The sequence below is a fragment of the Giraffa tippelskirchi genome, chromosome 6 (assembly GCF_054371585.1).
Source record: "Giraffa tippelskirchi isolate mGirTip1 chromosome 6, T2T-mGirTip1v1.2.pri, whole genome shotgun sequence".
Taxonomy (NCBI): Eukaryota; Metazoa; Chordata; class Mammalia; order Artiodactyla; family Giraffidae; genus Giraffa; species Giraffa tippelskirchi.
Genome location: NC_137280.1, coordinates 153,450,761 through 153,463,493, shown reverse-complemented (window position 1 = coordinate 153,463,493; position 12,733 = coordinate 153,450,761). Strand labels below are relative to the sequence as shown.

Below are 12,733 nucleotides of genomic sequence, written 5' to 3'. Positions count from 1 at the left end.
TCAAAAAAATTAAAACAAATACAAATATAATAGATTTAAGCAAAATATGCTTTATAGTATATAAACACAGTATGTTCAGGAAACTGCAATCAAACAATAAATAAGTACACTGTGATTGCATCATGGCTTCACCTACTGGCCCAACTGGACATTTCTTTTAGAAAGTTTTAGAGCCTTAAGTACCCAAATCCACACAGAAATGGGCCCTAGATAAAGCTCAGACAGGATCAGCAGTACTTTCAGCCCAGAGAAAAACAAAATAATTTTTTACAGTTGGAGGCCACCACCTGAGTTAGTTCCATTTGTGTATGCATGAAACCTCAGCCGCACACACACACACACATTCACACATACAACCTGAACACTGGCTTTCATTTCCCCTGCTTTATTCCTGTGAAATACCAGACAGATACTGGCAGCCCCTATTTCACTCTTTCCTTGGTGCACTCTGGAAATTTCAGCCTTTTTTTCCACTTTAAATAGAAATATCCTCAATTAGGGCATTATTTCAATTGGTAAAATATTAGTTTAATATTAAAGCTCTATAAGTATGGAAAGTTTAAAAACTGATGTCTGAGACCCACTTTGAAGTACTCACATAAGAAAAAGTAGAAGCTGGAGTGAATCTAATCTGTCCTTTGGATCTATAAGCAGAGGAACCAGCTGGGTCACTTGGCATGGGAAAAAAGCCCATTGGACCTCAACTCTGGCTGCTGTTTGGTGGTAAATTAGGGGTCTCTCAGAGGCTGAGAGAGGTCTGAACCAATTCCAAATTTGGAAATGTAATGAATATATTTAAAAATGAATACATGCTTAAACACTATGACAAAATTATATTTCATATGTTTATACTTAGCAAATGAATGTTTTTGATCCAAAAATAATTTTAATAACCACATATATGCCTTCTTTGGAAGGGAGCTTCAGAAGTCAAATTTTGAGTGAAGCTCCTCAGTTATGTGAGGCTAAAGCCCAGTGGCTCCCTACCCTGCACCTATAATGGACCTGAGAAAATTCAAGTAGAGGACAGGGTGAGGATAGCATTCTCTCCAATGCTGATGTAAACTTGGCTCAATAACCCTTGGTCTTGGTGATATCAGAGGCATGGGAAACAAAAACCTGGATGAAAGACCACATTGAGAGCTGTCCAGGCCTCAGGCGACCCTTGAGCTCCTTTTTCTAAAACTGGGACATATGACATCCAAAGTAAGAAAACCTACCCTGAAATTACTATCTCTGCTCTTGGGTAATCAAGCTATTAACGGCTTCATTCCCTTCTCCCATCCCCCTCTAGACTTTGTCATTTTCACACAAGATAGATTCATTCTAAGACCACAGCATCCAATAATATCAAAGAGGAAAAATTGGTTCAAAGTTACCAAAGAGGAAAATTGGCTCCTCGAAGATGGTGATAAGCAGTCTTAGCTCCAAAGCCCCTGGGGGTTGGGTAAGGGGAATAAGATGATGATAGCAACCTATGTAAATATACATCTATGGGATGAAGAGATAATTACACACTGGGCATCCATGTGATGACTGCCTGACACAGGTTCCCCGAAGCACAGAAGCAGAAAGACAAAGAAAAGCCTCTGGGATTTCTAGGTCATGTTAGTTGTGAAAGGAAGACAGGGAGAATGATTCACGAGCCTTCCCCAAGTTATCTCATGACAACCTCATCCCTTCCTCTGTTCAGGGACATAAAGATGTTAACTCGGCAACTGTTCATCTCAGGTTCCTACATTCTCCATAATCTGCTCTCAAAGGCCTGGTACAAAGTGCACGTGGCAAATGTCAACCGACCTACATTAGTACTCTACAAATAAGTTAGAGCTTAGATTCAGAAATCCTTTTCAATTCCTTGTTGGTAAGCCTCCCACTTAGGTCTTCATATATATTCAGTTATTCAACAGCTTGTTCTACATGACATCAGAACACGCCAGTTATGATTATTCACTGCTCACCTCTCCCCCTCCCCCATACACAAGTACACACACACACACACACACACACACACACACACACACCCCTTCCCAGATGTAAGAACACTGTTTCACTTTGTGGTTTGGTGGTTTGAAAAATAATATTTTTTTCCAGGAAGAGTATCAGAGGAAAGAAAATACAGAATGATGGATCTATTTAATTTAAGGAAAAACAGAAGTGATTTTCCAAGGAAAAAGGATGGTCTGGCATTAATAGAAGTTCATGCCACCTAAAAGTAAGAAGCCAGATGGATTAGTTCATTGTAAATAAGTGTGTATTTTACACAAGACAAAAAAAAAAGAGAGAGAGAAATGAAATGTTCTCTTCATGAAGAGAACTAAGTACAAACACTCCTTGGGTCAGAAACAAAACATGTTAACACCAGACTGCAGGAAACCATCCTCAGCAGAAGAGAAGGCCTGCTGAGAATACTGGACCCAGGGCAGTGGTGAGCTTTACTCTACCTCTCTGCTCAGAAGACAGAACTTATTCTCCCTTCTGGACACACACACTGCCAAATCTCAGACACTCACCTATTTGTCTGTTTTGTAAGCAAGTCTCCAAAAGAAGATTAGGTCATGAGAAATGGATGGCCACATTTCTTTCAAATCTGTAGAAGTGAAGAATGAATGCACTTCATAACATCCCCCTCAGTAAGGCACTGTCCGTGTGTCAGCACTACTGACCCAGGGTTTGCAAGACATACATTGTATAAACATGGGCAGCCCCATTGGTCAGTGGTCCCCCTCAAATTAGATGAGAGGTTGCTCCTACAAAATGAATTTTACTAGCAGAACGTAGCCAGATTGCTTTTCATACACTCTCCCCAAAAGCCTGTTGTCAGTGCCTTTTAAAGCATCTGAGAGTAATGAAAAATGTATCAAAAGCATCAAGGTGAGTTATCAGGAAGACTAGTGTTCCCTGATAATAACTACAGCAATATTAACAACAACAGCAACTGATTGCTGCTTTCAAAAAAGCTGAGAAAAAGAACTTTACCTCAAAACAACTGAGGAAAAAGTCTTTTTTTCCTCTTGGTTTCAAAGGACTTAGTACTTCCATACTCACCATGCACTCTGGAATTGCCTTCACACATTTGTCTCTCCCATTGCTTGGTGGATTTCATAAAATCCTGCCCTATTCTTATTCATCTTTTTATGCATAGAGACTTCAGGGTAAGTAGAAAGGAACAGACTCTCACTAAGTGTTTGATGGATAGATGAATGTATAAAGAAATCCTATGCACCGAAGTACACCAGGAAATAATATCCAAAATTCTTAAGATAAAAATGAGAGAGATCATCAAAGTAAAATTCCCCACACGAATCATCCAGACATTGAGAAGACGTCATTAGATTTCATCAGTGATTCATTACAAACAATTACATGAGTATTCTAGATAAGGGAATGTTGAAATGTGCACTTAGCATCACTGACGCTATCGGAAACATTGGTCTTACCCAAAATAGCTACAGCTTGTGCGACCTGGAAAAGAGACACACTGAGGAGTGTAGAGGTGATAGTGTCAGTGTCTCTGGGAAGTCTGGAAGTTGTTGTCTCAAACAGGAGGATTTAAGGAAGCTGAGGGCAGTTTGTTCTCTTGACCCCAGGGTTAGCACTTAGCGAGGGGCAGGAAGTTGGAAAAGGACCCAGGGTCAGACCTCTACAATGGTGTGAAGTAGATGAAATTTGTCTCCACCTCCTCTTTTACTGACCTCCTCATTGTCTCTTCACTGACCCTGATCTGTCTGTCCTTAGTGATCACACTGAGGAAGTTCCAGCAGAGAAATTCAGACTAAGGTATAAATTACTTACAATGATTGTACAAGTTAGTTCCCCATGGACATGGCCTTTTTAATAAGAAGCAGTGTTTTTACTCCAAGAAATAATAATGAAATAGTGGAATTTCTATCATGAATATACAAGGAATATGTTTGTCTATGCCAGCTTGGAGTTGACTCGGTAGCTACCCTCTGAATTAACTATTGACTATCAACAATAGAAACATTTTTTTAATCTTGGGAAGTCTAAGATTCAGGCCCTGGATCTCCTGTGACTATATGACTATTTCTATTTAGAAAACACTTTCACCTCCTAGAGTGGTTGGTAAAAACCAAGAGAATATGGGGTTCAGACACTGATCAGTGATTCTCTAGAGACCCCAAGTGGTCAGAATAGGAACTCATTTTTTGTATTCAATAATAAATAGAATGAAGGAAGATATGGGAATATTAATGGGGCAAAATAAAGACCTACAATTTGGTGATCTCTATTAAGGAAACAGAGCTTTCCTGGTAGCTTAGTGATAAAGAATCCGCTTGCCAATGCAGGAGATGCAGGTTCAATCCCTGGGTTGGGAAGATCTGGAGAAGGAAATGGCAACCCACTCCAGTATTCTTGCCTGGGAAATCCCATGGACAGAGGAACCTGGCAGGCTACAGTGCATGGGGTCGCAAAAGAGTCAGGTAAGACTTAGCAACTAAACAACAACAACAATTAAGAAAACATTTGGAACGTTCAGCGATGGCAGTTTCAGCCATTTACTTTTCCTCTACTTTTGTTTCTCTATCCTTTCTCTTTATAATCTGTGTTATAATTCCATTTGCCTGAAGTGCCTTTGAGGGCACTTAGCCTTACTGGGTCCTGGCTGTCCATTTTCATTGTTTTACCTGGCTTGTCCACAAAACAAAAACCAACTTGCCCCTCAAAGTATCCAACTGAGAGTTTCTTTCATATATTCAAAGGACTCCTACATCTTGTTTCACTCTGACATTCACGTGGTCTTTTGTTACTTGATTCTCACATATACTGACATGTACTCTCAGATAAATACAAGAATATGCTATTGCTGCCTTTGATTTTTCACCCTTCTTCTGCCAGGAGAGTGTTTCTTCAGGGGCATCAAATGGACTATCCCAGTGTACTCAATTTTAAGTGCTGGATTTTAGCTTCACAAAGAACTAGATTTCTCAGTTCATTTTGAAGCTCAGGAAACAGAAATGGCCAAGTTTTCTTTCAGAGATGATCCTTCCCAACGAATAAAAATAACCTCCTCAGATTTGTGGTAAAAGAAATATAAGTATCTATGTTAACCTGATGCTTTATTTGCTATACTTTTCCTGTGTAAATTTTATTTTACTCTCCCAAATTTTCTTATCTAAATACTAAAATTGTATAGATATATGTCATATATTAAAATACATACTGACCAATATTGTACTAGAAGGACATTTCTCTAGAATTAGACTGTAATTCCTCTTGGCTTTGAACTAATCATATCTCATAATGGAAAGAGGTGAATTGTATCAAAAGGAATGGGGAGTATGATCTGCAAACACATCATCTATAAATCTTACTGAGCTCCTGCTTTGCCTTGAAGTTCTAGTCCAAGATCATAAACAGGTTTCTCTAATTCATTTTTGAAAATCACTATGTCAGCTGAAGTCCTTCTCACTTAATTCTGAGAGGTCTGGATTTGAGACTGAGAGTAGGTCAGGCCAATGATAGCAGCAGCAGAATCATCACTCCTTTCATCCTTCCAATTCTCCTTTTTGGAACAGCAATGTCTATCCTGTGCCTGCCCTACCACTGTATCTTGGAAGGAATTGTATTTTGTCTGGTTTCACAGATTCACAGCTGGAGAGGAATTTTGCCACAGGAATGAATCATACCTCAAGTCTCACAGATATATGATTTAGATATTTAGATGAGACTTTGGACTTTCAGATTTCAGAATGGATGCTGGATTGAGTTAAGACTTTTGGAGCTGCTGGGATGAATCGAATGTATTTTGCATGCTTCTTGTTGTTTAGTCACTGAGTCATGTCCGACTCCTTTGTGACCCCATAGACGACAGATAGCATGTCAGGCTTCTCCATCCATGGGATTTCCCAGGCAAGAATTTTGGGGTAGTTTGTCATTTCCTCCTCCAGGGGATCTTCCTGACCCAAGGATCAAAGCCCTGTCTCCTGCTCTGGCAGGTAGATTCTTTACCACTAAGCCACCAGGGAAGCCATTTTGCATGCTAGAAATTTGGTGGACCAGAGGCAGAATGCTATGACTAAAATGTATCCCCCAAACTTCATATGTTGAAGCTCTAACCTCCAATATGACAGCCTTGGAGATGAGGTATTTGAGGGGTAATTTAGGTTTAGATGAAGTCATAACGGTAGGCTCTCATGATGGAATTAGTGCCGCTATAAGAAGAGACACCAGAGAGCTGGTACTCTCTCTCCCCATCCATGTGAGGACACAGCAAGAAGTTAACTGTCCACAAGTCAGGAAAAGAATTTTCACCAGAAACTGGCCATGCTGACACCTTGATCTCAGACTTTCAGCTTCCAGAATTTCTGGGATATCAGCCAGTGTATGTTATTTTGTTATGGCAGCCCAAGCAGACTAGGATTTTATACACAATGCCAGTTTCATACATGATGCATATATTAATACCACCAGTCTAGAAGTTAATCCCACCAAGACCTGATTCCCACTGACAAGAGGCACTGACCTAGATTCCTTCTTCACATAGGTCCCTTCTCCCCTGGACCACTGTGCCTTTGCTCTTAAAACTTAAGTAAGTAATTTCTTCAAATCTCCTTTATACACACACACACACACACACACATGCATTTTATTTTATTTTATTAAACTTTAAGATATGATTTTTATTGAACAATATGTAAGATTCATCTTTATATTACTCAAATATTTTAAAATAAAAAATTGGTTTTGGTAAAACAAAGAAAAAAAAAACCATTTCCTAGATTACTAGTTGGACCGTTAAAGCAAAAAAGTATAAATATGAAGGTCATTTTCCACATTAGAGATTAGAATACCAGTGAATTCACTTCAATAAAAATTTTTTTCATAAGTATTTACATGATTACCCACAACTGTATCAACTTGCAGAAGACCAAATAAATGTATAAGAGGAAGATGATTTCCAAAATAAGATGCATTAAAAAAACAACTGAATATATCCTAAATGTTTTCCTGTACGTGGGATTTTGTCAATGAGTATCAGTAAGAGAATTCTTTGTTATATACACATGCATTTTAATTGTGTAATATAAGAACTCCTATGTGGTGTTCTCACCTTTCATCCAAAGACCCTATAGCCCAAGACTACCCAACTCCAGCTGCCACCCTTGAGGATTTTGAGGAGCCAGGGGAGACTCTGGACAAAATCCTCATTTCCTAGCAAGAGCTTGGGTGTCAAGCCCCTAATCTGATGCCAAAACTGCTGCACTTAGTTCCCTCTTCTTTACCTAAGATCTAGGGTGAAGCCAAGTGAAGCCATCTGCTGTTAAAGTCCGACTCCTGGACCCTTCCAACCCTATGACTTCAGAAGGAAGAGAAGAGAGTGATTACATTATTTCATTACAAAATCCAACCATTTGCTAATTCCTAAAATAAGTATTGAGTGCCTAACATATGAAGGTTATCACACAGAATATGCAAACTTGTGGTTTCATTTTCCAAAATCATAAGAGTGTACTTATGTGTAGAAAAACTTTTTCAGTTTTAGGCACAATGATTGCTTTTAGGGAAGAAGCTGTTTTTCTTTTGGACTGTCTATTGTGGTTGAAGATGGACTCTGAAGGTACGAGGGTCAGAGGAACAAAAACAATACAAGAGATAGCTACACTGTCCTGCTAGTGCTTCATGGGAGAAAATGAGAGGGATTGGTGTTGCTCTAGATTGTGGGGGAAAAGGAGAGACCCAGACCCAAATGAATGACATGGTAGGAGGAGCAGAAAAGCATAAGGCAAAGTAGCCAGTGAAGAATCTACCCTGGTGAGCTAACTTTCAAAAATAAGAATGGTAAAAACTAAGAACTGGTTTAAAAACAACTGAGTAGCTGTCAGAAATGCTGTGTATTTCCACAGTGAATCCTCATCTAACTCCCTACCCATTTACCCAGTGCACATGGCCCGCTGGTCAGTGGCGCCCCCTGGAGCCCCCTGTGCACCGCCTGCCTGCAGGGCTGTTTGCAGACACCATTGTTTCCCACTCCCCAGAGCCCTTTCAGGCTCTGCCAGTCCAGCCCATGACAGTTGCTCAAGTCTTTACAAATGCGTAAAACTAATTTGGTAAATTAGTAAATTCGGTAAATTCAGCAAATTGATCATTCAACAATTGGCAAACTGGACCGACTGTCTTAGTGCTAAGAGAAGAAAATCATTTCCAGGTTTTGGCAAGCCTGCCCACCATTATATTTAATACAGTGCTTTGATGTTCACTCCCTCCCTCCAGGGCACTTTCCCCATAAACACCACAGTGTTTGAAATTCAAGAATCAGCCTTCATTATCTGAGAGGATCAGCGGCTTCCTCTTTAGGCCTGGAGAGATCATCTCTGACCAAAGTTCATTTCTATAGGCCCCCTTTAATCCAAAAACTAACAGAAAATTATTAACCAGGTTTACCCAATAGAAGATTTATCTTTAAACGAGACAAGCTACTATCAACCTCAGCAAATAGATTATGTCAGAAGTAGGGCCTAGACCAGTGGTTAGAATGCATGGCTACAGGTCATGATTACAAAGTGAACAAGGAGGGCCTGCCTTTCAGCTCCACATCCCATCTTAGGTACACTTTCTGGAGGGTGAAGGGGAGGCCTATGGCACTATAGAAAAATCAGGCTCATGTATGTCTCTCTTTTTCCCCTGTAATTCACTCATTGCATCATTCAGGAATTTTGCTCCAGATGCCATGAAAGGGCAGGGTTCAGGCCCCTTTTTGGTGAAGGCATTCTTTGCCCTTCAGAGAGACCGTGGTCTGCCACTGAGGGGGGAGGACACACTGCTCCCCTGAGGGATGCTCTTCTCAGGTGGCCCAGGACTGAGCTCTCATGTAGATCCTTGGTGTGCCCAGTTTTCAGGGTGGGACCACCAAGAGCAGAGCTGGGTCCTGCCAGGAAAAAACAGGGCAGAGGGAATGTGGATGGTGGGCAAGAAAATGAGAACATCTAGTCTTCTTACCTTAAAACCATCTCTCTCCATCACCAAGACAGATAAAACAGAGCTAAGCACACACTGAAGAGAAGTCCTATTGCAATGAGCAGAAAAACCCCAGATGGAAACGTTAAAATCACAGAAAAACACAGAGCACACGACGCCCCCATTGGCAGCCCCCAGCACTGGGCCAGCCAACACTCTGCATTTTGATAGCCAAAGATACGTCTCCAGAACTGCACACCATGCAGCAGCCACAGCAGAGTCCCATGCTGGGGAAGAGGGTAAAGGTGAGGCTGTGAGTCTCCCCCATTACTCCACCCCCAGATCCCAAGGGCTCATCTGGCACCAAGCCAAGGAGGGGGCTATTGGTCTGTGTCCTTCCAAGTTGGGGGACAGCAGGATGATCAGTGTACCCAACCTCAAACCAGGGATCCTCCCACTATAGGCCAGTTGGACAGTGGGGATAGCTACCTATGACTGGCCTCCCAAACACAGAGTGGGAATTATGTGAATGAGGGCATAGCATCTCTATGCTCAAGTTTAAAAAGTTGTATAATTGTGAAGAAACAAAAGCTCTCTAGAGCCCTCTAATCAGATTTGGGGAGGGGCTAGATTTGTGCAACTGAACAAATAAGGAACTTGAAGCAAAATCTAGAAGACTAGTGCATGGCTCCCTCTTCTCAGCAGAACTTAAACAGACACCACCTATTATTAATAACACTCCTTCATTTGCTTGGGAACCAGGCCAGCACACAGGCTACAGGACTGAAGGCTCAGCATGTAGCCAGGATAGATACCCCCGGCACCATCTGCAGCTGCATGAACACTTTTCAGAAACCACCAAATTCAATACCCCACACAACCAAGGTTGAAACCTCGGGGAGAGGCAGATTCGGCCTGCGGTCATTCATGTTTGATGAGTTGTTCTGATTCTGAAAGGAGGACTGACATTCCTGACACTGAGGGGTGGGGGTTGGGGGTCAGCCTGACAGGGGTCAGCAGAAAACATCCTGTGGTCCGGTGGGAAGCCAGCACAAGCCTTCCAGAAACAGCTTGCGCCACTGTCTCCCCAGCCCTCAGCCCATTCCGCTTCCTGGGCTTAGATGAGAACAAGGCAAAGAAACAGAGATGGGTCACATTTCATCCTCCAGCCCCTGAGCTACAAAAGACCTCAGTCCTGCGGCTTCCTCCTGAAGTCCACAGAGCAGAGTGGCCGCAGATGGGCATGAATCGCCCTCTGTCATCCCTGGCCAGTCTGGGCGTGGAGTGCCGTGGGGGTTCACACTGTCACCCTTGTTATGCCGACAGCCCCTCACAGAGCGCTTCTGTCTGGATGGCACATTCAGTTTCAATGGTTTCAAGTCAAATCGCAGAAGCTGACATGACCTCTTTCCCAGGAAATAAGAGTGTGAGTTTGAGAGGGGATCTGGCTCTCCAGCAGGGCCTTATCGCTCTGCACCGGAAGAGACTTTTAAACCAATCTCCCAACAAAGATCGTAAGCAAATTTTTCTTGGAGATTCCTTCTTTGACCACCAGGGTCCCACACATTCTTGCTGTTCATCTGTAGCTCCAGGAGGCTGGGGACACAGCCATTGGCTTATTGCTGCACACATACCCTGTCCTGTGCTCAGCACAGAACCTGGCACATAGTAGGCGCTCAGAGGAAGTCATAGGCTGAATGAAGCAACACATCCCACATCCATGTTTAACCATCACATATATACACAGATATACTTTGAGGTCTGGATTTATGTGTGGCATATTATAAAAGGGAAACCTTTTTATATCAGAAAAAATGCTCAGAGTACAAATATATAATGTGGATTGCTAGGAAATGTGGCCAATTTTTTGGCAAAATATGACAAAAATTAATTCTGTATCTAAAATCACAATATATAATGACAAAATGAATCATTTCTTATGAGAATACGATGATCATATTTCTAATAAATGTAAGAGTTATGCTTGAATGAGTCAGATGAAATTTCTCTGATATGACCAAAATACATTTCCTTGTACAAATACATGATTTCACAAAGGTGACACATTATATAATTTTAAAAACTATCAAACTGACTTATTAAAAAATATTTCAACTTTAAAATGTATCTATGTTGACTGTGTAGTGAATAATAAACTGATTACATAAATAATTTCATTTTAAAAAGCATTATTCCAATCTTCCATTTAAAATAAGCACATTAAAAATAACAGATGCCTGAGATCATTTTGAATATTGTTTGATGTTAAGGTAAAAGAACCATATAAAACTTTCTAACCTGGGCACCAAAAAATTGTTTTAGTTTGACATTTTAGTCTTTTATGTCTGTATAAAAGAAGCCTAATCACATCTTTATTGATGGGATCATAAAGATTATCAGTTCTCAATGTTGTGTTATAGTGTCTAATTTTTTCTAAAATATTTGTCCTCCCAAACAGGGTACTTGTAAGTGAAACTTAACTAACATGAACTCCCTAGGGGCAGTTAAGTTAGAATTTGAAAGACCCTAATCAGTCATTCTCTGAGAAGCCTATTGTAAGAAGCTCTTAATATGGCTTTCCAAATCTGTACTAGAAGATTAATTTATATAAAGATAAAAGATAAATTTTCATTGGTGAAATAAGAGATATTATAGATATGTAATCAAATGAAAATTTTATGCAGGTACCTCAACCTTTGCATGAAAAAATATAAAAATTTGCCATATTCACCTTCAATGTGAGATCCTAGAATCTGGTCCAGTCTTCTGTATTTCTTGTTCACAGTAAAAGTTTTTTTTCTAAAAAAAAAAAAAAAACTTAAAATTAAAACACTGAAAGTCTTAAAATAAAGCTCATGCAAATTGTTCAGCCCAAGTGCCTAAAAGCCAAATCGCATGACTGCCTGCTAATAAACGTTGGATTACAATACACTTCTGCCTGAGACTTACTTTCACGATTCCTAACACCTGGTGGCTAGGGTGTGCGGAAGGAGCTTTCCAGTTACTATTTACCACTGACTATTGGAGGCTACCAGTAAACATCTAAGAAGCTGATGCTGTCATTGGCTGAACTGGCTTACATGAGTTCATAAAGCTATAGTAGAGAGACCAGCAGGGATAGCCAGAAATAGACTGGCCATGTCTCTCTCCCGAATAACCTGAACCCAAATCCTTTCTAAAGTCTAAGTCTGCTCAGAAAAGAGTGCCATACAAAATGAAAGGTAGGCACAAGAAAAGACACTGGAAAGCACAAATCAAAACTACAACATCACCCCACACCTGTCAGAATGGCTATCATCAACAAGAACACACCAGTGTTGGTAAGGGCGTGGAGAAGAGGGAACACTTGTACATTCTTGGTGGGAATGTAAATTGGTGCAGCTACCATGGAAAACAGTATGGAGGTTTCTCAAAAAACTAAAAATATAACTACCACATGACCCAGCAATTCCACTCCTGGGTATATATCTGAAAAAACAAAAACACTAATTTGAAAAGATATATGCATCTCTATGTTCATAGCAGCATTATTTAAAATTGCTAAGATATGGAACCAACCTCTGTGTCCATCAACAGGTGAATGGATAAAGAAGATGCAGTATACATATAATGGATACTGCATATAATGCAGTATACATATACATATACATAATCATAAAAATTAAAATTTTGCATCTGTAACTACAAGAATGGACTTGGAGGGTATTATGCTAAGTGAAATGAATCAGACAGTAGAAGACAAACACTGTATAATATCATTTATAGTGAAATCTAAAAAATACTACATTGACGAACTAGTGAATATAACAAAAAA

The 12,733-nt window shown here is 40.4% G+C and overlaps 1 protein-coding gene across 1 annotated transcript in view; it reads right to left on the bottom strand.

The window, feature by feature from the left end:
• Window positions 1-12,733, bottom strand: part of LOC145511149 (uncharacterized) — a 115,403-nt gene that overhangs the window by 75,323 nt on the left and 27,347 nt on the right. The window contains exon 3 of the mRNA XM_081503894.1: window positions 11,651-11,718. Within this exon, the coding sequence (XP_081360020.1) occupies window positions 11,651-11,718 (68 nt within the window). The remainder of the gene's footprint in view (window positions 1-11,650; window positions 11,719-12,733) is intronic.